Source organism: Ammospiza nelsoni, chromosome 2 (assembly GCF_027579445.1).
Source record: "Ammospiza nelsoni isolate bAmmNel1 chromosome 2, bAmmNel1.pri, whole genome shotgun sequence".
NCBI lineage: Eukaryota > Metazoa > Chordata > Aves > Passeriformes > Passerellidae > Ammospiza > Ammospiza nelsoni.
Genome location: NC_080634.1, coordinates 50,042,717 through 50,066,336, shown reverse-complemented (window position 1 = coordinate 50,066,336; position 23,620 = coordinate 50,042,717). Strand labels below are relative to the sequence as shown.

The following is a 23,620-nucleotide window of genomic DNA, read 5'->3' as shown; positions in this document are numbered from 1 at the left end:
AACATGATATAAGCACAATGAAAGCCAAATAAAACCTGCAGCCAACTCCTCCTCAGCAAGGTACACAGTGTACAGCTCCATTGCTGCTGCTGATGGAAAAGCATGCACGGAGCAGATGCCTAATGGCACAGGAGAGAGGAAAAGAGCCTGTGCTAGCTATGGCACGGCTGTAGTTGGCTCTGGCCCTGGAAGGGTTAAATGCTTTGTGGTGAGGTAGGACAAACTTCACTTAAACTCAATTCTGTGGCCAGTCCGATTGTTTTGACACCTGCACTATGTGAGGGATGGCATGGTCTCCTTTGTGGTGCATAATGACACATCTTCATTATTGTTCTAATACTCTGAAAAAAAAAATCCCTAATCTTTCTGTGGTGCCAGTGACTGTAACAATGCCGGGACGTTTTATTTTCCTGCTTGCTCTCTCTTTCCCTCAGCCCGCTATTGTTGCCATAGCCACGATGGTGCAGTACTGCTGGTTCGGGGAAGTTTCTGTACTGTACCGCCCTGAGCTTATTGTTTAAATCTGTATTATTCAACTGTTCTGAAGATTTACATTTTTAATGGCTCATTTATGTAATCCCATAAATAAAGTAGCAGAAAAGCATCCCACACAAATGAGTGAATTGGGGTTTGAAAAAAGCTGCTGAAGCAGGTCACTCAGGGTCTCAGCTGCGGGGCCTTGATTGGTATCAGCGATATAACCACTGTGGCAATGGACTTAAGACCACCCAGTCAGCCCCAAAATGGTGCATTACCAGGGAATAGTGGAATAGTGCTATAGTTCAATCTCCCCTATTTAGCAGGGAGCAGAGTTCTGCTGCAAAAACCATTTCAGCCTCAGCCTCATTTACCTTATAGCTTTGACAGCTGCACCTCTCCCGCCTTAAAGTTTAGATGATTAGCTTTTCCCTCCTTGCAGCTGATGGCGATACGTTTTTTTTTTCTTAGCCAGTATATTCCTGAAGGCTGATAAATTCTCTCTGAAGAGCCTGTGAATTCAAGCACCTGTCTGAAGAATTTGTTTTACAAACTGAGCACTGAGATGGAGATACATTCTAACAATTCTAAGCTTCTGTCCAGGGCTCCCCTTGCTGGCTCCCTCCACACACACAAATCTTTCATGAACTGTAAACCCTCTGAGCAGGGCAAGTCTATTTAATTAGTTGTGCTAATAAAAAGATGGGGAAGATATTTTGTTTCCAGTCAGTTTTCACCCTTGAAAGTTGATTTTTGGTTGTAATCTCATAGAGCAGCCTCGGGGCTGCTGTGCATTTGGGGTGCTCTGCCTTGGGGCATCCGCTGTGGCTCCCGAAGCATCCTGCTCTCCAGGACAGGTACCGGCAGCTGTCTGCATGGCTGGCACCTCGCACCCTTATGCTACTGGGCTGAGTCAGTAGGAGAAAAGAAACCCACCTAATCCCAGATTGTGACCCTGGCACAGCTTTGGGCGCACCAAAGCCCCAGCCCAGAGGGTGCCAGGCTCAGTGTGGGCAGCTTGCCTGGGGCTGCCTCATTTAGGGTGCTACAGCCAGGCAGACGTGAGGCGGCATTCCAGGGGCTGCAGGATGAACTGATGTCACTGAGAGAGGTGGTCCTCAGCACACGTCCTCATCATGGGACAGCCTGGGCTTCAGGGGAGCTCACATCACAGCAAGACTGGGTAGCTGGGGCAGGGAGACAAGCCTGACAAATAGGAGTGGCACTCCTTGTTGCCCCAAGAGCTCTCCTGGGGACCCCAGTTGGCACAACACATGTGGAGAACAGTTTGCTCTCCTATCCCCTCCAGGTGGACACCCCTACATCCGCAGCAGGGAAGCTTGGCAGAGGCACAGACTGAGGCCCTGCCACGGACACACCTACCCCTAGGGCCGGCCATTGCCCACCCCTCAAATGGTACCGACAGGTAACAGTGGGCACCATCCTTCCCCTGGCAGCCAGGCCCCGTTCTCACTGTGCTGCTCCCACACATTCCCTCCTCCAGGAGAGCTGTGGGAGCGCACGGCTGTGAACACAATGCCATCCATCCTCCTGGCTCTTCCCAGGGCATTCAGGACAAGTGCCAGCCCAGGCACGGGCTGGAGGACAGACAAGCACCACACAGAGCTGCAGTGCTGTGACCTTGTGTCCAGCACCCCACCTGCAATACCTGGCCTGCTGAGACACACCACCGTTTCCTTCCACAAGCACAAGCATTCCAAATGCAAAAGAACAAGGTGTTTTCCCTAATTCCACAGCAAAGCAGCTCTTCACAGAGGTGTATGTCTGCAGGAAGCTCTGCCGGCAGATAAACTGCAGCGATCCACAGGCGAGGGGCAGACAGACAATAGCCCTTCCTCAGTTTACCTGCTGGATCTTGTTCTGCCTGGCTGCATGGAGCGGAGTCAAAGGAAGCTGCTCGGAGGCAGGGAGCAGGCAGCAACACAAAGGCAGGGAGAATACCAGCCAGCCCAAAGGAACAGTGGGGAAGCTGGTAATTGGGCCATGTGTGTTTGGCTTTCGCCAGGCTAGCAGGTTTGTTTTTCCCAGGCTGGAGCCTGAAAGAGACACGAAAGTATTAAAGAACTCAACCTAGAAAGGATAAAAAAAAAGGAAAAAATGTTAGCAGCAACGGCTGGAGGTGAATCTCAAGTAACGGGAGTGCGGTGGGGGCTCACCATTCCTTTCCAAGAGCATAGATGCCTGGGAAAATATTTTCAATGGGCAAAGAAAAATGAAGTTTAGATAAAATTCATTCCAGTTGACTTTTATTGCCAGTTTAACTCACTTCTTAGCTGGGAGCTTACTCCTGCTACAGAAAGGTAGAGCTGTGCCTTCCTGGTCCCTTTCTTGTCACAAGAAATTTCCTGCAGAGATCCGGGTCTAAATGAGACCTGTTGATGAGGCAGATGCAGAGGCACCTTCAGATATTCTCCCACAATGGGGCTGATCCTCAGTCCTTTTGCCAGGCAGACATTGCAAGGAGCTGTGCATCTACCTGCAGGTCTGCAGCACTTCTGGCAGGCAGGATGTGTGCAGGAGCTCAGTGCAGCAGAACTTCCCTGATACACACCAGCTGTGGGTTTACTCATTGACACAGCACCAGCCACTTCCCTAGGAGCCTGGGCTTTCTCACAGAGATTTACTTAACTAGACTGACTCAGGGGCTTGCCATGAAGGAGGTCTTTCCAGTAGCCATGCCCCACACAGCATCTTGCTGGCGTCCTCAGGGAGGGAGGTGGAGAGGCAGAACATGGGAAACTTCACCTCCCTCTCCTTGGGGCATCCCCCAACTTAGTAAATGGACACTAGGAGAAAAAGAAAGGGGTAAACTCAAACTTTTCTAGACAAAACATATTCTGTTCTCCAGGGACTTAGCAAGTGCCTCTCTGCATGGAGGGGTTCAGAGAGGTACTGACCATGCAGCACTGCCTGGAGGAGCAATGGCAGGTAGGGAAAACTGCATCTGAATATAATACACAGAATCAAGACAAGGTAACAGCTCATGTAGGGCCTTGGTTTTCCTTCATGTGTTATACTCCTTTCTTAATACTATTATTTTTTGACTTAAAAACCAGTTCATTACCAGCAATTGTCAGTTGTTGCTTGTCTTGATGGATTAGTTGCTTGCTGGCATTTTTCTTTGAGAAATTTTAAATGACAAGCATTAGGCAAACTTTCATCCCTCATGTGGTTCTTCAAGAGACATGAGCAATTCTCTACCAGGAAAAGCTGGAGAATTCAGAAGTCAGAGTCTCAAGCTGAGCAGAGCTATGTGCTCTTTAATATTTACTCTTGATTATTTCCTTTTGACAGTCACTAAAACAAAGTGTATATTAATGCAGACAGGAGTTTCATTCATAGATGGTGAGCTACAACAGGATTATTTGCAAGTGCAAAGATCACTCACATGAATAAAGATTTGGTGGATCAGTGACTCCACTGGTAAAATGACTAAAATCCTTCTTCAAACACAATCCAGATATGTTTTCTTGCTACTTATCCAAACAAGTCTGCTTTTGTGCTGTTCCAGCTTAATTAACTGAAAGCACATAATTATTAGTGAGAGCTTCGACAGGACAGGAGAGGAAACATGCTTCTTGGTGATCAACTTGCAGCCACAATAAAAAAGAACCCAAACCAGCTCTGTGCAGGAAAAGCAACCCCCTCCTGCTACATTATTCCATTGATCTACAAACATTTACATCTCCTTTGTTAACTAGTTTTCTGTAGAAATTTCATGATCACTAAGGAACAGTCTTTCAACTGCACCTCAAGAAACTTCTGGTTTAGAGTGATGCAGTCTAAAAAAGAGGCTGTGTTTTTGCCCTTAAGTTGTGTTACACATGAAATCTGTCAAGCTTTTCTTGGACGTTCAAGATTCATTGTAAATAATTCAAATTGGATTTACAAAAGAGAGGAGGCTGTACAATGAATGCAAGAACTGCATGTTACTATCTCTCTGACAGTCAAAACTAACAAAAGCATTTCATGAAGGCTAAATAAAATTTTTTGTCCTCTTTCACATTGTTTTGTGATCTACATTCAGTACCAGATTGACGAAAATGAACATTTGGAGGATTTCTATCTAACATAATAATAAAATCTAAAGAACAAATAGTTCTGGCTATGGCAAGAGAATAGTCTCACCTGAATAAACTTTATCCACATAATGTGCACTGAAACTAAACACAGACAACACTGGTAGGTCACACATTAACAAGAAACACCTGCGAAATATTGCTGCAGCAACACTAAGGTAAGGTGCCTTCTCTTCCCATGGGAATAACTAGGGAAGCTGAGACCAAGAACATACTATTTATTTACATATTTTTTTAAGGACAAGACACTTCTACAAGTAAAAAGTGCACAGCAGTTAGCAACACATTTGGAAAACTCATGTACAACTCCTAATTTTCAGGGTTAAATCCTATCTTTAGGTAGCCTTATAAACATGATGCTGGGGCTGCACAATATGAGCAACTGCAGACGAAATACAAAACTGGCTTTGTGCACCCAAATTCTTATTAAAAAAAAATCAGTGTGCTCCCTTCCAAGTTTACCCATTCTGTGATTCTATAAAGAGTTGCCTTAAGAACAGTTAATGAGCAGTGGAGGATTTTGTTTTTATTAAGTACACTTACAAAAGCATTATAAAATGGAATTAACCAATGCAAGATTAATAATTAGTCTGTATTCTGTAATTCAGAAAAATGTGGAATTGAATTTGAACCTACCACCACCACCAGCGATGAAAAGCTTTCTCCAGTTATCAGTGCAGGTCATGTCAGATCCTTTAGCTGAGCATTTCCAGTGTGCAAGCATTATCAGCAATCCAGACTAATTCTGAGAGCATGCTATAATCAGTTTCCCTACCTGAAAGCCTGGCATAAATTAATATAGCATCAACAACAGCCCTTATCCCAAAGTGGTGTTTGAAGGCCTGAGAGTTGAAATCTCTCAGGACAGCATATACCAGCACAAGCCAGACCAGCAAGAATTCACAAAATTTTTTTCTGTGGAACATCTCCAGGCCAAATTCTGACCAATGGTGAGATGAATGCTCTGCTTCAAAGTCATATCCATTCAGCAGTGTCACTGCAGCAGAACTCAGCCAGTGTTATAGCTGCTGTCCTCCCAAAATGGATTATTAAGGAGTGCACAAGAGTGATTGTACTCAGCAGAATAAGAACTGCAAACACCATCTGTTTATTTACACTGAAGACAGTCCTTGTATTCTCCAAAGATACTACCTTTTCATTAATCCCACTTAAATAACTGTAAATTTTCTGAAAGGTCCAATTTAGTGCTGTGGGTCTTGCAGGGAAATAGAGGATCTGTGCATAACTCCTCTGGGGAAATGTCCAAGTATCCCACTTCATTGGATATGCTGACCCTGCCAGTGTCCAGCGGGCTCAGCGCCAGCATTTCCACCTTCCCGCTACTCAGAAGAGCAATTCCCAGCTCCCGCAGCAGAATCCAGCGGAGCCGCCCCGCTTTGTCCCTCAGGAGCTCGGGAGAGCCAGCCCGGTGCCGCGGCGAGGCGCGCACTCGCCTATAGGTGGCGCCGTTGCCCCGGCTCACCGCGGACGAGCCGCGGAGCCCCCGTCCCGGGTAAGAAACCATTAATTGCATTAATTCCGCGGGGCACTCTCAATGAACGTTTCCGATTTTATTGTTAACACACTCAAAAACAAACCTATGCTGAAAACAATTATTTCTGAGAAGAGCAAAATACAAAATGTTTGACGTAGAGGTTTGTTAATGTAACACAAACAGAAGTGAGACATAGAAGATGCCAATGGGTATCATTTGTGCTCATGGTCACAAGTTTAAGAACTGTACCACTACAGAATTGTCACATAGGCTTGGAAAGTGAGCATTTGGCAGTTTAAGTATCACCTCTGTATTTCTAGAATTACATATTTACTTGGAAACTTTCTAGCAGTAGACAGGAAAGATGAAAATTTTGTCTTCAGGGTTTGTTTTGAAAGCACCATGACAACAGACTGTTCCAACTACTTCCTTACAGAGGGAAGTGTAAACAGAGACAATTATTGCAGTTGTAGCTTTTTAGGGGTAATGTTTATTGTTATCTATGATAGGTTTGTGAACACATTAACAAGCAAAATCAGTATTTCCCAGCAGTCCCTCTTGGAAAGCAAAACCAACATCACCCAATTTTAATTTGTTCTTTTTATATTAAAGACAGCAATCTCTTATATTCTATACAAAATGCATATGCTTGGCCAGGCACTGACCAGCTTTCTCTTTTTCTAGATTCTAATCCAAATAAGCAAAACTTCTTATTGGTTAGCAGCAAAGAAGTTCTGCAAACTTCACACAATAAATAGAATTCTGCTTGATTTAAATTTATTTCCAAAAGAGTGACATGACTAAATGATTTGTATTAGACAGTGACACATGTATCACACTCCATCACCAAGACCCTAGGCTTAGTCAGAAGGGGAGAGAGGAACAGATAAGGGAATGTCTGTTCTAAAACAACTGAAAGTTTTATGCTGTACTTTGCTTTTCTCTTAAAGGTCCCAAAGAAAAGTTTCTAAAGCTACCTCAAGGTTACTTCTCACACAGGCAACTTGGTTGAAAACTCAAGTTTGAACATCAACTCTTCTTGAAAAACTGAGACACCTCTGTTTTCCCACACTCAATGACATTCCTGACTTGTAACAACACATACTTGTCTCTCTCCTCTCCTCTCCTCATCGCTTGCTCGATCGCTTTTCATGTTTATCCTTGGTGTGCTGGTTCCTGCTTTGGTGCCTTGGAGGAGAGTAGCTGATCCTCCTTCTGGATTGAAAGCTGGGTGTGTACGGGTGAATTCTGCGTTTCTTTGGTTTTTCTTCTTTCCTGCTTTTGCTTGGCTCAGACTCCTTATCATCTTCCTTTTGCTCACGCTCTTGGTCTTGTTCTTTTTGAGATGGCAACGTGTTTTTGATGGTATTAATAAGAAATCTTTTATTTGTACCAGCAAGAGGACATTTCAACCTGTAAAGACATGCAAAAGTCATCAAAAGACAAGGTAAAAACATCCCAAGACAAGTCTGAGATTTTAACTTCAGTGATTTTAAGATAGGTTTGTGATTTTGGCTTTCCTTGCATGCCACCTAGTGTAAACTCTCAGTACAGAAAAATAAGTTCCAAATCATCACCATTCTTTTGTCTTACTCTTTATGGGAAGAAAACTATTTTACTTCAAAATTCACATGATTTTCTCAAGGTAGTGTGTGTAGGGGGAAGCAAAGGATACCAATGTATTTTAAAGTTGATGGTGCCTAACTTAGGTATTCAGAAATCAAACATTTAGTAACATACCCTAAGTCAAATCAGAATGCCTTACAGAGATCATGATCTTTTAAAGTCAGCATTATCTAGTGAACTGCAATATTCAGAAAGTAAGATACACATGCATGAGGAACCCAAATAGCTGTAGCATAAACATATACATGAGACATACCAATTTAAACTTATACTTAGCAACCACCAAAGTGTTTTATTTCTTTTTCTTAAATAATAAAGATACTTATCCAACTACTTTCTGCTTTGTTTTTACTTTCTCCTCTTGCAGCTTAACACTTTTGCACATAATTTATCAGCTAGTTTTAGGAAACAAGTACGGTAAATTTCATTTATTTTGCCGGTATCAACTGTACTCTACTTATTCCCAATTTATCACCTCTTAAATAATGGAACAAGATAAAACAAGCTTAAATACGTTCCTATAGAAAGCAGAAATCACTCTGAAGAGTTTGTTTATAGTTGGACTCACTGTGGTGTTTATCTTCACAGTTTTGAGACAAGTTACAGGATTCCTTTTAAAAAATCAGAGCTGTTAGAGATCACAGCAACTTACTGAATCAATCAGTCATGGAATCCTAACACCACAAAGTTAAGATCATCTACTTGAATATTTTGTGTAAGTGTAGAAATTATACCCTAACTACTCAAAAACCTTTGACGCCTCTAAACCATCAGAACTATCAGAACAACAAGCAAACTACAACAAAGATCACGTATGATCATTTAGCACATTTCATGACTCAACTGGACATGCAATTTACCATGTGGTTTGGTTCAGGTCTACCTACTAAGCATTCCTGATAATTGTTCTTGTGCTAAATCCTTCAAGAGCTTAGGAGAGCAATTTTAGAAGTATACAGCCATACTGTTTTAATTCCACTAGGTATTTTCTGATACACTTTACTGCATAGAATTTTAAAATTTTCTAAACTTTCTTCATATAAATCGACACTATTTTTCTCAAATCCTGGTTTTAAATAAATAAGATCTTTAATCTAGTATATCTCTTCTGTAAATTAGATAAATAAATGTCAGTAGAACAGGGTTTCTGTTTGAAGCTACACAAATGATGAACATGGTGCTGAACAAGTCATGGCACAGGTTACACTCAAGACATAACAGAAACCAGCCAAAATTAAAGTCCTTTGTATGTCTTATGACTGCATTAAACTATTGTACCTCAGCATTTCCTACCAAGGAGGGCAGCCTTCTCTAGGCTGCATCCAGGCAAAATCCATTTCACATTTGTTCTTCCTCTTGCCTTTTCTTAAGAAATGCACTGATTTAAGCACTAATATATGGTGCTAGAATGAGACAGTCAATTTAACCTAAATAAATCCATCTGGCTGAAGCATTTATTTCTTTTTGACACTAAGAGTGCTGCCTGAGCTATACTAAGAATGAAAATTGATGAGAAATGCTGGACTTGAGAGTCAGCTAAGAGATGTCATTAGTTTACTATCATACTGTGATTAAAGTGAGCCACCAGGCTTTCATGGAGCAGCAGTAAGTCATGGCACTGAAGAAAAGCATTAGTTCTTAGTTTTATTGACTTCAGACTTCAACAAAGCACATGTTGCCTTTAAATCTTCAAGCAAGCAAGATGTATGGTGTGCGCTATATTACACACACAGAGGACAAGTTCACAAATAGCCATGGTATATATGGAACTGTGAAGACTAAAAGTGAACTTTGATATCTTTGAGATCATCTCTAATGGTGAGGAAATTGCCATCTCCAAAGGCCAGGCTTGGGTTTGCTGTAGGGCCTGATCCTGCAGTGCTCAATTCACAAACAGGTTTGCCCTCAGGTGAGTTCTGGAGGGCTGGGAGGCAATCTCAGCCTGGGCATGGCGGAACACAATGCTGCTGTGACCAGCAAACAGTGCCACAGAACTGATTTGAGAAGGTTTGCTTTTAAACAAACCAACCAACCAACCAGCAAAAACCAAACAAGTTAAAAGAACATTAAAGTTCTGAAGTGAAATCTGCCCCAAGCAGGGCTGCAGGCATGTGTGAGGCAAGGACACAAACTGCAGTGCTAGAGCCTTCCTGTCTATCACACTCCAGTTCTGTAGCAGTCTTCACCCATTGTAAGGTTCACTTTCTGCTCCGCATGCTCCAAAAGCTACAGCAAGCTATTCTTTCAGACAGAATCTTGCCTCCCTCCACAAATAAATCTCACACCACTCAAAATCTCTCCACTATATAATAACCAAGACAATGCAACACAATTATATTGCCCTTTAAGAAAAAATTAAATCTCTCATTGTTAATGTCGGTCAAATATTAACCCTATTTTTGACCCTTTAAGTCAATTTCTGTGCAGTAACACAGAATTTCCAACCAGTGCCTGCCATCCCATGCAGCAGTGCAGTTCAGCACAGAAATGTACTATACAAGTTCCTAACAGTAAAAACATGCTGACACCCTTTAAGACACAAGAGCACAATGCCATGTGCCAGTCTTGTCTCTGCTGAGTAACTGGACACGCCAAACAGGATTGGCGCAGTCAGCCTTACCATACAGATTAAACCCCATCTTTTTAAGAAAAAAAGTTCACTACGTATGAACTGACAAGTACATTTCTACCATTTCCAAACTGCCATGGAAAATATAGTATTTCATTAGAAGAGTGACTGAAGAGGGAGGGGAAACAGCTAGAGGTTGTTTTGCCAAACCAAGTAATCTGTGTTGTTACCCTGTTATGGGGGACCTTACAAAAGAGGATGCCTCAGAGGACACGGAAAGTTTTGAAATACGGTCTTGGCAGCCAGGTGCAGCTGGCAGGACTTTGTAGGATCATAGAATCTGGTTTGGAAGGGACCTTAAATATTGTCAACACCTTTCACGAGATCAGGTTGCTCAGAGCTCCATCCAACCTGGCCTTAAACACTTCCAGAGACAAGACAACCAGAGCTTCTCTGGGCAATCTGTTCCAGTGACAGCTTGAGTTAGGATGTTCCCTGATTACAAGATTTAAACATATTTTTTTCAATCTCTATCTGTACCCTGTTTCTCCTCCTCCTCATATTCAAATGAAAGCTGAGGGGAATCTATTGCAGTGTTCCTGCACACAACACCCATTCAAAGACAAGATGCAACACAGCACTTCACAGTTTCAGTAGCATCATCATTTTGTATTCTGCTGTACTTCTAACAGATTTGGTATTGAACAGAAAGCTATCTACAGGAATGAAAGCAATTTTAGGATTGCTTTACAAAAAATAGACTTTAAAATAATGTAATGCTTCCAAATTTTTTTAATTGTAATTTCATCTGCTCTTACAATGCAGAGCTGAACAAACCATCCAAAACTATCATGTTTTCCAGTTCTTACTTTACATAAGCTTTTCAAATAAGATGAGAAGCTACATTCAATTTAGCTTTGGCTCATGTTATCAGCATCTCCAAAGATCAGACCTATACATTGGAAAAAAAGGCATCTAGAACTTTTTTCACACAGTCACTTTTGTTGCATTTTAACTGCCTTTTTTAGTTAAAGCAGAACAACTGCTTAAAATGGGACCTAACTTCACTGCTATAAAGAAAGTCATGAATTACGTACATAGAACCAAGAGAAACACTTCAAAGAAGCTGAATGTTTGGCTTTATTTTAATTAGAAACAATGGAAACTCCCAAATATCCTATTTAATCTATCTCCAATAGCCTCTGATGAAACAAATTTATCTAAGCATTTCAAATATTCTTAGACTATTTGTCCAAAACTCCTCACCCTGGATCCAACTGATCCTTCAAATGTTAGCTTCCAGACAACTGCTCTGCTGTCTTTTCTCATCTCAGAAGTTCCAGCATTACAGCATCATCACTAGGATTCAACCACAGATTCTGCTCTGTTCTGATTAACATCTCCAGGATTAAGACACCTTCAGAAGAGGGTTCTTCCTTACCCTTCTCTCACACATTTCCTTATTTGTGATTAGCTGTACTAATGCTTGAGCCAGACACATTAGCAGCAGGATCTACATCATGTGTTATCATAAGGATTCAGGAGACCCCCCCATCTCCCAACAAGAATCACCCCAGCCACAGAGTACGTACAAAAGGAACACTGCAGGAACTAGAAATACTGCACTGCTGAATGAAATCTACAAATAAGAATATCCGGCATTTCTTGGATTCATTCACCATGGACCTACATACTGCCTATCTGAGCAGTCCTGAGAGTATGGAGGCCAGTGAGCTGAGATTCTTAACCAACTAAGAGATCATGCAGCCCTCCAGCAGTACTGACAGTTGCTCCATGTCCAGAGAGCCTTAAATAATTTCCCTTCCCGAACAAAGTCTTGGCAAATATCACTGCCAACCTCCCTGCTGGTTACTTGTGCCAAACTGGGGCAAGCCTTTCTTCCACAAGCCTCTAAGGTTGCAGCACCTGCCCATGTCATCCACATTAAACTTGTAAGACAATGTGAAACCAGCAACACACTCCCAAACTAGAAGAAATATTAATGATACTGCCCTGTATTTCAAGGCTCAGTCTTTGTATGAGACTGGGCTGCAGGTTGATGGTTTTGTGCATTTTTTCTGTACCTGTCAGCTAAGCTGGTTTGGATACTTGTATTTTAGGCTCCAGCAACCATCATCTATCTCAAATTATGAGACAGCAAAAGGTTAGGTAGGGGTTCTTGGGGAACTTTTTCAAACAGTGTACCTGAGCTATGGAGAACTAGTCACTCTGGACAGTAACAGAGCAATGGCTTGAACCTGAGAGCAGTCCCAAAACAGTGCTGAGAGGCTTGCTGAAGGCTTTGCTGCCATCAATATTCACCAGGAGACACTACTCCTTTGTAATGGTATGCACAATATAGTCACCCCACCCAGAAATGCCACTTCTCCACATACCTCCCTTTGACCAACTTCTGTAAATGCCACTGACTCCAGAAATGTATTTCCCAGTATTCAACAGCTGCTGGAAAGCAACATAAACTGGAATCAGTGAAGTATGAGCAGTAGCAGCCTCTGCTTCTCCTTACCCAAAGACAGATGGCAGAACAAATCTTTTCTTCATAGGTTGAGCTGCTTCAACTTTCCAGTGCCAATGCAGGACTGATGGCCTTACACTAGATGTCTCCAGGGTGTATGCATCTCTTCTCCAGGACTCCTCTGACAAAGGGCTGAGGAATCCCAGAAGTCCTCATGAAACACACCTGTAAGCATTTTGAGTTTGGCAAGGAAGGAAGGTTTTGTGTTTCACCTGTTAGCACTGTGCTTTTAGACAAGCTGGTGATGACCTTGTCTTTGCATCAGTTATGATTTCCTCAATCTGGTCAACTAGTAACACATTTTCATGAGCTAACTGCTCTACTAATTTCATTTGCTCATTTCATTCCCAGAGCTCTGAGCAGAAGTTACTTTCTTCTCAGTAGTTTACACCTTGCAAGGTTACATCTCAGTGCTGGATGTAATCTCTGAAGCCCTTCAGGATCAGTAACACTTGACAGCATTTTGCTGGAGTGTGATATTCAACTGAGCATAGTTAAGTTTTCTTCCAAATATCTTACCCATTATATCTCCCATGTGTTTGTGCAATACCTAGCTGTTGGGCCAGTTCAGAAGCACGAGAACTGCATAACAGGGCACAAAAAAAATATTGAAGAGGTGACAGCAGTGGCAGCTTCTGTTCTGTCTGTTGTGCCTGCAGAACTGGACAGCAAAGACTTACTGCCTTTGGGGGGCTTTATACTTTCCTTTCAGCCACACACTAGCTTATGCCAAACCCTACAGCAGTAGATTTGTCAACAAAAGGGATTACTACCAGTCTCTCTAATGATAGATTCAGTGAGATAAAAATCCCTGAAGATGCAATACGTACAAAGAAATAATCTCTAAGAATATGATCTCCTGAGATGCAGAAGAACTACCTTGAAGAATCACAGAATCACAGAATTTTCAAGACTGGAAGAGACCTATAAGATCATCTAGTCCAGCCGATGTTCTAACTGTTCAGCTAGAAGGTACTACTGAGCATATTCAGAAACAAAGATATTCAGCAAATCACTTCCTAGGCACTGGGTATGGGCCCCTGAGGGACACAGGGCACTGCAGGGATGGATCCTTTGTTTGACCCAGTACGGCTGCTCACTCAGTACCTCTGCAGTGGAAAGCACTTCAACAGACTCAGTTCAGGGTATCACCATGCCAAGCCCTATGTCAAGAGTCTTCTTCTGTCTTGACAGTCCTTTCCTCCTACAACTTTAGCAGAACCCTGACCTAGCCAGACACCATTAACCTGAACCTGCTCTGAACAACAGGTCACCCTTGCCTATCCCATTCCCTGGTAGGCCCTGGGCATCAGGTTTCAGCAAACTGCATTCGGAGCTGATCATCACAGCCAGCTGAACAGGACCGCTATCCTCTTACAAACAAGGAATAAGAAGGAGCCACATTCAGGAGCAGATTCCCATACACTCTCCTGGCAGGTATTCCAGACTGCACAAGTGGCAGCAAAATTGTACAGGGGCACCTGCTGAAATCTTTAGTTTCCGTATCTGGAATCAACTTGCAAATTCAGAGTAACAGGATGCAGACATCACTTCATGGTGCTAACTGTGTGCACTGGGTTACCTGGCCACATGGCTAGGCTGGCAGGGTCAAAGCACGGTGGATCAGTACAGCTACAGCCACTCTGGGGGATTAAACCAATTAAGCTATTTTAACAGAAAAGATATGAACTGCATCCCTAGAAGAAATACTGAGTAAAACATACAAAAAATCCCAAACCTGTTTAAAAACATAAAGGAGTAACTATTTTTTTCAGCAAGACACTATATCAATCTCTTCAGAGCTATTAAAACAAACAGACAACTGAGCTGAGACCTTAATGAACAGGCAGGCTTATTTCTTTGTACTGTTGATGGAGGAACACAAACCTTATCTACAAGTGCATTTAGCGCACTCAACTGGTGCACTACTTGTGTGAATGCTCCTAGATCCAATGGTTCTTAATAAAGTCATATACATTATTTTATGATGAATGACCCTCCTCAGCATGTTATTACTTCTGTAACTATGATTACATGCATTACATTCCGTGTCAATCTAGCTGTAAAATCTGGAATATTACATTGAAGAATTAATGTTGTATTTCATTTAAGATTTAAATACTGTGATTTTTTTCCCAGTTACTATACAAATTAGCCCCCGGGTTTTAGGGTTTTTTAGTATTAAAAAGTAACCCTCTTCCAAAACTGGATTATACTTTTGAGTTCATTGAGTTCATTTTGGCTACAATTTACATATTAATTGTCTAGTAAAGGATAGTTTTATTAATATAAGGCTTTAGCTTTCATAGTCAGGTTATGAATTCTTTTCAATTAAAACAGAATAACCCAGTAACATGCAGCTGGTATGTAAGTACATGCACAAAGACTCATGAGATTCCAACCCAAACTTTGCAATTCCATCTATTATAAGAACATATTCCAAATTTTCCAATTGCTTTGTCTTCAACACGTTCAGACAAGCAATTTCCCACAGACAGAATTTACCTGAACTTCTTTCTTATTTACACTGGAATTCTTGCCCAAATATGTAGATGAGTACAAATTATTTAAACATGAAACACATAAAAAGGTAGAGACTTCTGTCACACATTAAAGACAAGATTTATTTTGGCATCACAATTCATCTCCTCCTGGCACAACTTACCAACCCATAGCTCCCATTGTTTCAGCTCTGGTTCTCCCACGTTTTGCCTCTTTAAGTAATTCTTCCACAGCCTTCCTGAGTAAGAGAAAAAGGAAAAGGTCACCACTTGTGGAACACAAGAGCTTCCCACTTTATGCACTTGGGCAAATAAAACAGATAGCTTTATTCACTGTAGTGAATTAAGCAATAAAGAAGCTACCAAAATCACCTTGACTTTTAAGATAATTCAAATTCCTATGCACCAAGATTAAAAGAAACATCCTGAAATATTAAAACCAACTAAAGGTGTTGCAAATACAAAAACTGTAACACTGAATGAAAAACAGGGCTTGGGGCACTTCAAATCCCTTTTAAGCATACTTCTGCCTGTGAGGACAAGCTGGGTCCTATCATACCACAGGCACTCATGGAAAAGGAGTATCTCCCAGGTAAGCCATTCTGCTGGAGGTACCTTCTCCAAAATGGCAAGTTCAGCATCATCAACCTCACCAGCTACTGGTGCCTTCCCAGGTAAGAGAAGCAGCGGGTGTGGGATGGCTGCTTGCAAGAACACCAAAAAAGGGGTGCAAAACACAGGCCGTAGCACTGGAATATGAGAGATGTTGCATACACAGGCCTTAATGAAATTACAGCAATTTTTTTTTTCTCCAGACCTCAGAATTTGCTATCTGAGCATCCTGAGCTAGGTCACAGCGATCATAGTAGGAACACAGGGCTTTTATAGAAGCTTGTCCTGAGCCTTCAAACAGCAATGTCAGACAAAGGTGAGGAAGGAGGGGAAGAAAGTGTCTGACTTTTAATTACCAGTTACCAAACTTGGTGATTCTCTTTTTAAGAAACTTGACTGAAAGATTAAAAGCCTGTCATTATTATTGCACTACAAAATCTGTAACAATTTCTAATTGAAATAAGAAACCAAATAATCTGAGCTACAAAGCACTAATAAAGCCCACACATAGGTATTTTAAACAGCTATGATTCAGTTTTAGGGAAAACATCATAAAAAATTAATATGGTGAGACCAATTCTATTAACTTAGGCAGGAATTACATGCCTTTAAGTATTTGAGACTTTTTTTTGTTCTATCAAAGCTCAGACTGACTTGGCATCCACCTTAGCAGCCTTCTAGTTCCACACCTTCATTATCAACCATTGTTTCCTAATACTCTTCTTTCAACATTGCCCTTATTCACTGCAGCTTTACAAAGCCCTTTCAGCTTGCACAGACAAATGAAATGCAATGCCCATGTCCTCTCTGAAATAATGTTTCCACTCACTGAACTTATATCCTCTACACAAGCAAGCCAAAAGCTACGCAAACAAGTTTTTAAAATTTGCTTTTATAGGCCTCGTGGGACTCCACATTCCTCAGTCTCTTCATTTTTACAGCATGGTTACAATACAAACAGTTCCATGGCTGCCAGCTTCAATTCTAAAGGCAGCAGCATGAGCAAAGAGAATGCAGCATGTAACTTTCACATCAGAACCATCCAAACACTGGGAGACTGATAGGAGAGAAAATTAGGGACAGGGGCACATTTAAAGAACTCTGTCATCATTCTGACATGTTTTATAGCAAGCACCACTTAAAACCTGCTGTGGTAATTATTTTTGGGCAATCAAGTTGCAGAATTGCAGTAACATGAAGGTACAAGCAGTGATATTTTTATCTTCAAGAGTATGTTACAAGACCTATTTCCATTTCTGAGAGATTAGAGTTTTTCCTCTCTCTGTATTCCAAGGTTACAGGCAAAGCTCCCATTGCATATATCTTAATAACCAGCATCGTAAATACATGTGTCCAAATAACAGAATAATTCCTAGTCAGGCAAAATGAAAAGTATTTTCTATTCCTCAGTCAGGGGAAGAGCTTCATAATTATGTTCCAAAAGGTCAAATGGATAGACTGAAAAAATGAATAATTGGGAATAAAGAGGTATGTCTGATAGTTACAGGCAATGAAAGCACCCTGTTATTACAGAGACCACCCATGGTTTGTGATTACAGATGACTGTCAGGAGAAGACAGATGATGCTGGATCTGACAGCCGAGAGGCCAGAGAGCCACAGCTCCATGTGCAGGTCCAACCAGTAGCAAGGCTGAAAACCAGCTCCCAGGAGCAGATGTACACACCAGGCACATACACTGCTGGCCACATCCATCACAGACAGACACACAGTTTGCTCAGACCCACAGCTTCATCCTGCTTCTCTCCAGCTGGATGTGGGAGGCCCCAAATCTTCAGCCCACCTGCACTGCCCGTACAGACCATCACACAGGGCTGACTGGGACACCCTGGGCCCCAGTACCCAACCCCACTTCACTCTTGCCTGTAGAGACACACCAGCACACACACACATCTCACCCCTAACCCTACAGTCTATTCAGCAGCTGGGCAGGACTCCCTGGTGTCCCAACAGCTAGCTCCTCCTGCCTCACGCTCCAGCTCTCTCCCTACTCACCCACTTACCAGCTGTTCCAGCTTGATCTCCACCAACAGCCACACGGTCCCTCACACACCCATACTTGCTCCAGTACGACAGCACAGATAAGCACATGGTCCCCAATCCCATTTCAGGGGCTAACATTTGGTTTACTCACTCTGTGACATGTCCCCAGTTGCCAGCACCCAGGCCTCCAGCCCAGGTCCAAGCCCAGCTGCTGGCATCCAAACCTTCACATGTTCCAGCAGCCAGCACCATGGACATACGGTCCCTCCAACCCACAGTCTGACTGTAGCTGCTAGCACTAGGATGTACACCCTCTCCCCTCAAACAGTCCTTCACCCAAGACAGAGTTAGAAAGGAATTTAACAGGAAGACAGGACAGACTGCGATGATTAGGCACAGGGCATGGCCAGACCAGAGTACCAACCAGCAGCCTATACACACATGACCAGAACTTTTTATTCCCTTGTTCCTTTATTTTCCCATTCTCACTTCTCCCCACATCACTAGAACTTCCTGCTTTCCCTGTCTTTGGTTTCTCCCCTACACATCCCACATCACAAACAAGTGACTGAAGACACTGACAGTGTTATTTAAAATTAAATCTCATGTGCTGGTCCTATCTGCTCACCCTTACTAAGAACACTGATGAAAATGAAAGTCAGGAATAAAACCCAGGGCACAACTACAAGGTGAAGAATGAAAAGAAGCACAATATACCACAAGCTTCCTGACATTTGCTCAAAGACATCCCACATTGGGGATGTGAATGCTCTCATTCTTTGCTGATCTGGTTTTGTACCTATTTAAATATTCTACTTGCCAAGTCTTGTGAGTGCTATTTGCAGCACATTTCTGTGCTGATATTCTCACCAGCCTGAGTAGTGAACGTAGCACTCCATTTCAAACATCAATCTTAGCTTGCAGACCACATTTTTCTTTTTTTTTTTTTTTTTTTTTTTTTTTTTTTCACCAGGGGTAAGGAATACTGAATCCTGACACTTGACTTTAATAGTTAAAATCAATAGTAAAAACCATTAATTTTCTCCAAGGCACAAAGCTTGCTTGTTAAAAAGTGTGGCTGGGCTACCCATGCAGCAAAAATATTAGATTATTGATTCTCAACTCAACTACAGGCCTCTTGTTCCAGAATTATAGCATTCTTTGTGATTCAGAGCACCATCTCCTTAGGAAACAATCCCAAGTAAATGATGCTCTAAATAAGCTTGGCAGGTATTTCTAACAAAGTATGACATCCAAGGCTGTGAAATATTTGTAGCTACTGAGAGACAGAATGAATTATGGAAGGATATGGACACACAGTATAACAAAGCCACTTCCTCTGTACTTAAAGAGAAATGATGCATCTTCTGTGCTTCAAACACACAGAACCACAATGACAATACTTTAGGAAGCAGAGGGGGAAGAAATATTTCATTTTTTAGATAAGAATGAAAATGGTGACCTCCATAATATCTGAGTGTATATTTAGTTGAAATGTACTAGGAAAGTCACTTACAGGTGCTTGCAGAGGAAACAAACTGAGCAGCTCCTATTAGCTAATTCACAACTTTTCTCACCTCCTTCTTGGCTCATAACTTCAAATACAATTAATCATATGTTAACATAATTTAGAATTTTCTTAAGAATCACATGGAACCTTAAGGCTCAGGGTCTTCACTGATGTACCAGCAAGTTCCCAGGAGAAAATCTCAGTTCATACTTCCATCAAAGGTTATTGGGTAAGATGGAGCAGAAGTAGTAGTAGTTCAGTAGAATGTAGCAAATATTACTGTTTTACACATCTGTGGTATTTACAGCTTTTAGAGTTTTAAAATCCACAGAATGCAACAGTCACACGGGAACTTAAAAGTTAGTATTCAGCTTCTAGGAAAACCTCACTTCATATTAAAGTGAGGCAAACATCAAAAGCAAGATCAAGTGAGAGTCAGACACAGTAAAATTGAAAAATATTATCAGGCAATGTGGCAGTAAGGATAAAATAAAAGAAGCTAGATGAAGGGAATTCTCCCTAGATAGTAACAAAAATATAGGGCGACTGACTTAACAGATCACTTTTTGGAATACTGGGACTCAAAATTCATTTCTGACCTGAAAAGTGCACAAAAATACTACACTTCTTTTTCCCTCATGGTAAATGAAATAAAAACCACATGTATAAAAACCTTAAGTTTTTATTTAAGATCTGTGCATTGCAGGACAAGCCTGAGTTCAGAGACAGACTACTAAAAATATTCCACATAAACCCATTTTTAAATGCTAAAAATCCACCTAAAGTAGTTAACACGGTGGCTACAGAACAGAAATGCTATTATTTGTATGTTAACCCATATTATAAAACTCTTAAAATTTATAAGCCTAAACTACCATTGCTACACTACTCACAGGAGAATATGATCAGTAAGTTATTGAATATGAATCTAAGGCATAATGTTTCTAACCCAAAGGACAAAGAAAGGCCTGTGTTAGGCTGGAAGGGCTCTGTACTGAAGACTGCACAGGGAAGCACTATTTGGAGAGAGTAATGCCAAAGCACACCCTCTAAATGCACAGAGCACAAGCTCAATTCAGGGTGCTACCACCAAGCTGAGCTGGTATGAAAATTTAAGGTGTGAAAAAGTAACTAATGATAGGTGGATCCAGGACAGGAAGAGCTAATTGTCAAGTGCACTGCATTGTGGTTGTAATGTGTTTGGGGCCGACTAAACACCCTTTGAGGTGCACAGTGACACGGACTGGTGACACCAAACAGCTAAACCCTACTTGTGTCACTTTGTTAAGTGACACTGAGCTTATTATCTACCACGGGGCCACAGAACAGGAGTAGCAAATCCCAACTTGGACTGAGCCTTCGAGGAAGGGTAAAGCTTTGAATGTAGCTCCTGGGAAGAAGAGCATCAGTCAGGAGGTGACTGTGGAGGAGTCAGCTACAGCTGGTGAGGTCAGCTATGCCCTGAATGCCCAGAGAACCCCAGGTCCCCAGCATGGCAACAGCAACCAGAAGTCAGCATGGAAGAACAGCGGCATAGTTTCAACTCGCCATGAATGAAAAAGGTTTAAGTTTGGAATGGCAGCAGTACAAATAACATTCATGCATACACAGAAAGAAGCTTTAATTATTAAACTGATGATCTGAGAGCAGAAGTAGCTCAGGAAGAATTAAAAGCCTCTTAGAAAGCATTAAGCTCTCTAGCCCTTCCACTGTCTCAGTACTATTGCTTTTGGCACATTTCAAATACCTGCTAGATTTAAACAGAAAAAAGTTATTTTCAGTAAGCATTCCCAGATATGGTTTCCTAAAAGTTAAAGGAGAGAACCATGAGGAGAACAGTTCAGTATGCCTCTGGTCATCACTTCACTGTAACAGTCGTTTTAAACAGCCATAAGGAAAGTGAACAACCCAGAAATAAGCTAGCAAAAAAAAAAAAAAAAATCCCATCACACAAATAGGACTATTTTGCAAAACATTTGTGACATAAACATCAAAAGTCTATTCCTAAAACAAAAGCAAGAGAGGCCTACTTTGAGTATCCAAATATAGAAATCAATGTTTTATTCCTCAGTGTTTGCTTGGGAGCAACTCAAAACATGCAGCAAGACGAATCCACTGATCCCAGCGAAATGCCAAGCAGAAAACAATTTTATTTTTTGACAAAATAACTGCCAAGCATTTTGTATTTTTTTTGATACAAAAATACAATTCTAACAACTGGTCAACGGGCACATATCCAGCACTGAAAAATGAAATTCCTAACAACATAAGGTGTTCTTGGATTTTTATAATTTATTTTGCCAAGTACACAACAAGATCAAATTGTAATAAGGAGTGAACCACCCAAGACCTTCCAATCTCGATTCTAAGCGACAGCAGCACGCAGCCAAAGTTGTGTGCGGAAGACGCGGCCGAAGCAGCTCCAGGCCGCGCACCGTGACCGCACACGCACAGCAGGGGCTGGCTGGGGACAGCGGGCACAGCCCGGCGGAGCTCGGGCCCGCTCTGCGGCGCGGTCGGGCCGGGAGGAGCCGCCCCCGGCCCCGGCCCTAGCCCGGCGCTGCCCGGGCCTCGCGGCGCGGGAGGCGCTGCCGGGCCTGAGCAGCGCAGCAGCCCCGCAGAGGCCGCTCGCTCTCGGGACCGCTCCCCGCGCTGTCGCTCGTCCCTCACCTCTCCAGCTCCGGGTCCTCCTCCATGGCTGCCCCACTGTCCCCCGCTGCGGCTCCTCAGGGGCAGGCCGGCGCCATCATCCGCTGTCGGCCGGGCGGGGCGGGGCAGCGGGGCGGGCGTAGGGGCCGGCGAGGACCCCGGCGGGAGGAGCCGGGGCGGTGCGAGCTGGGTCCCGCCACACCCCGCGGGGCACCTGCGGTACCGGCGGTCGCGCCCCCGCCAAAAGGAGAGAGGGGGCGGTGGGCTCCCTAGCGGGCAGGGTCCCCTTGCACCTAAACAGGGCGGGAGAAGCAGGCGCGGGGCGGTGACTGAGTGCCGGGAGGGCGGGAGCGCCGCTGGGGCTCTTAGTCACAGAGCCGCCCGGGGTTTGTTCCTCGGGCACGGCCGCAAGGCTCGGGCAGGCGGGGACAGGTCCGCGGGCAGTCCCGGGCGAGCAGCGCCCCACCAGGCCCCTCCTCCGCGCCAGCCCCGCCCGCGCTCCCCACCGCTCCGGGCTCCGCGCAGCCGATCAGGCGAGCGGCGGGGACACCCCGGCCCGGGGCTCCGCCGCGTCCCGCCCCGGCCCCGCTGCCATAGGCTGCGGTTCGCCCGGCCCCGCGCCCGGGGCCGCCGCCGGAGTGGCGGAGCGCCGCTGTCACTTGGGCCGCGCCGCTGCCCGCGGCGGGGGGCGGAGGCGGGAGCGCCGGCCCGGCCCGGCCCGGCGAGACACGTTCTCCAAGTGCTGCTGCCCGGAGTTTGCTTCCCTTAAGGCGGGGCGGGCGCAGCCGGCGCGGCTGAGGAGGAGAGCGCTGCGCGGAGCCGGCGCGGTGAGTAACTTCCCTGCCCCGCGCCGTGCGGGCGGCTCAGCCCCGCTCAGCCTCCCTCGGTGGCAGCGGCGCGGGGTCCCCGCGGGGGCGGCGGCGCCGGGCTGAGCCGCTCTGCGCGGGCAACAAGTACGGGAGCGGGGCCGGGCCCCGGAGCCGCCGTGCGGGGCTGAGGCGGGAGCCTGGGAGCAGCGTCCCCGCCCTGGAGCCCCCGGCTCGGCGGCGCCTGCCCCTGCAGCGCGGCTCTGCGAGGCTGAGCTGTGGGCTCGGCTGCTGGAGACCCACTCGGAAAGCGCCTGGTTCTGGGTCCCCCGATGCACCTATGCTGCTCTCGTGTGGCTTCATTAAAGAAGCTCTTTTCTGGCAAGGAGTCAGATTACTGCGTGCGGGGGAGGCAGAGGAACAGCTGCGAGCGAACCCCTGCTGCAGGAGCGGGTTTCAGGTTGTGTGTTTTACAGCTGCGCCAGAGGAACTCGGGGCTGCCTGCGAAATGCCGCTGGAGCCCGTGTGGTTCGCAGCTATTTCCAAACGTTCCGTCTAGCCCTCGGAGCTCTGAGCCACGCTCCCTGGTTTCTCCCATCGATTGTTAGCTCTTAGCACTGAAATGTGGTTAGAAAACTTTTAGCCTTTTATATTCCTAACAAGGCGTACTTTAAAATTGTCATTGCACTTTCCGGAATCGTACTTGGTCAGCTAACGGAGGAAGCCGTTCCTGGAGC

General features: G+C 44.0%; 2 protein-coding genes across 3 annotated transcripts in view; one reads left to right on the top strand and one right to left on the bottom strand.

The window, feature by feature from the left end:
* Positions 1-6,133: 6,133 nt before the first annotated feature.
* Positions 6,134-22,310, bottom strand: POLR1D (RNA polymerase I and III subunit D). 2 transcript variants are annotated; one of them, XM_059466179.1, is made up of 3 exons: positions 22,099-22,310; positions 15,469-15,543; positions 6,134-7,485 (listed from the first exon to the last, which is right to left on the bottom strand). In XM_059466179.1, exons 1-3 carry the CDS (start codon positions 22,122-22,124, stop codon positions 7,200-7,202), a joined length of 387 nt encoding a protein of 128 aa, XP_059322162.1. In that variant the 5' UTR covers positions 22,125-22,310; the 3' UTR covers positions 6,134-7,199. The 2 variants fall into 2 exon arrangements, with proteins under 2 accessions (XP_059322162.1, XP_059322163.1); XM_059466180.1 differs by having other exon boundaries at positions 15,469-15,539; positions 22,099-22,189.
* Positions 22,311-22,710: 400 nt separating this feature from the next.
* Positions 22,711-23,620, top strand: part of LNX2 (ligand of numb-protein X 2) — a 59,583-nt gene continuing 58,673 nt past the window's right edge. The window contains exon 1 of the mRNA XM_059466020.1: positions 22,711-22,904. The gene's annotated coding sequence lies outside the window, so the exon portion shown is untranslated. The remainder of the gene's footprint in view (positions 22,905-23,620) is intronic.

Coding starts and splice junctions, on each gene's coding strand:
- POLR1D (XM_059466179.1), bottom strand. CDS start 22,124: ATGGAGGAGGACCCGGAGCTGGAGAG. Junction 15,544..22,098: donor GAGGACCCGGAGCTGGAGAG/GTGAGGGACGAG, acceptor TCTCTTACTCAG/GAAGGCTGTGGAAGAATTAC. Junction 7,486..15,468: donor ACAATGGGAGCTATGGGTTG/GTAAGTTGTGCC, acceptor ATGTCTTTACAG/GTTGAAATGTCCTCTTGCTG.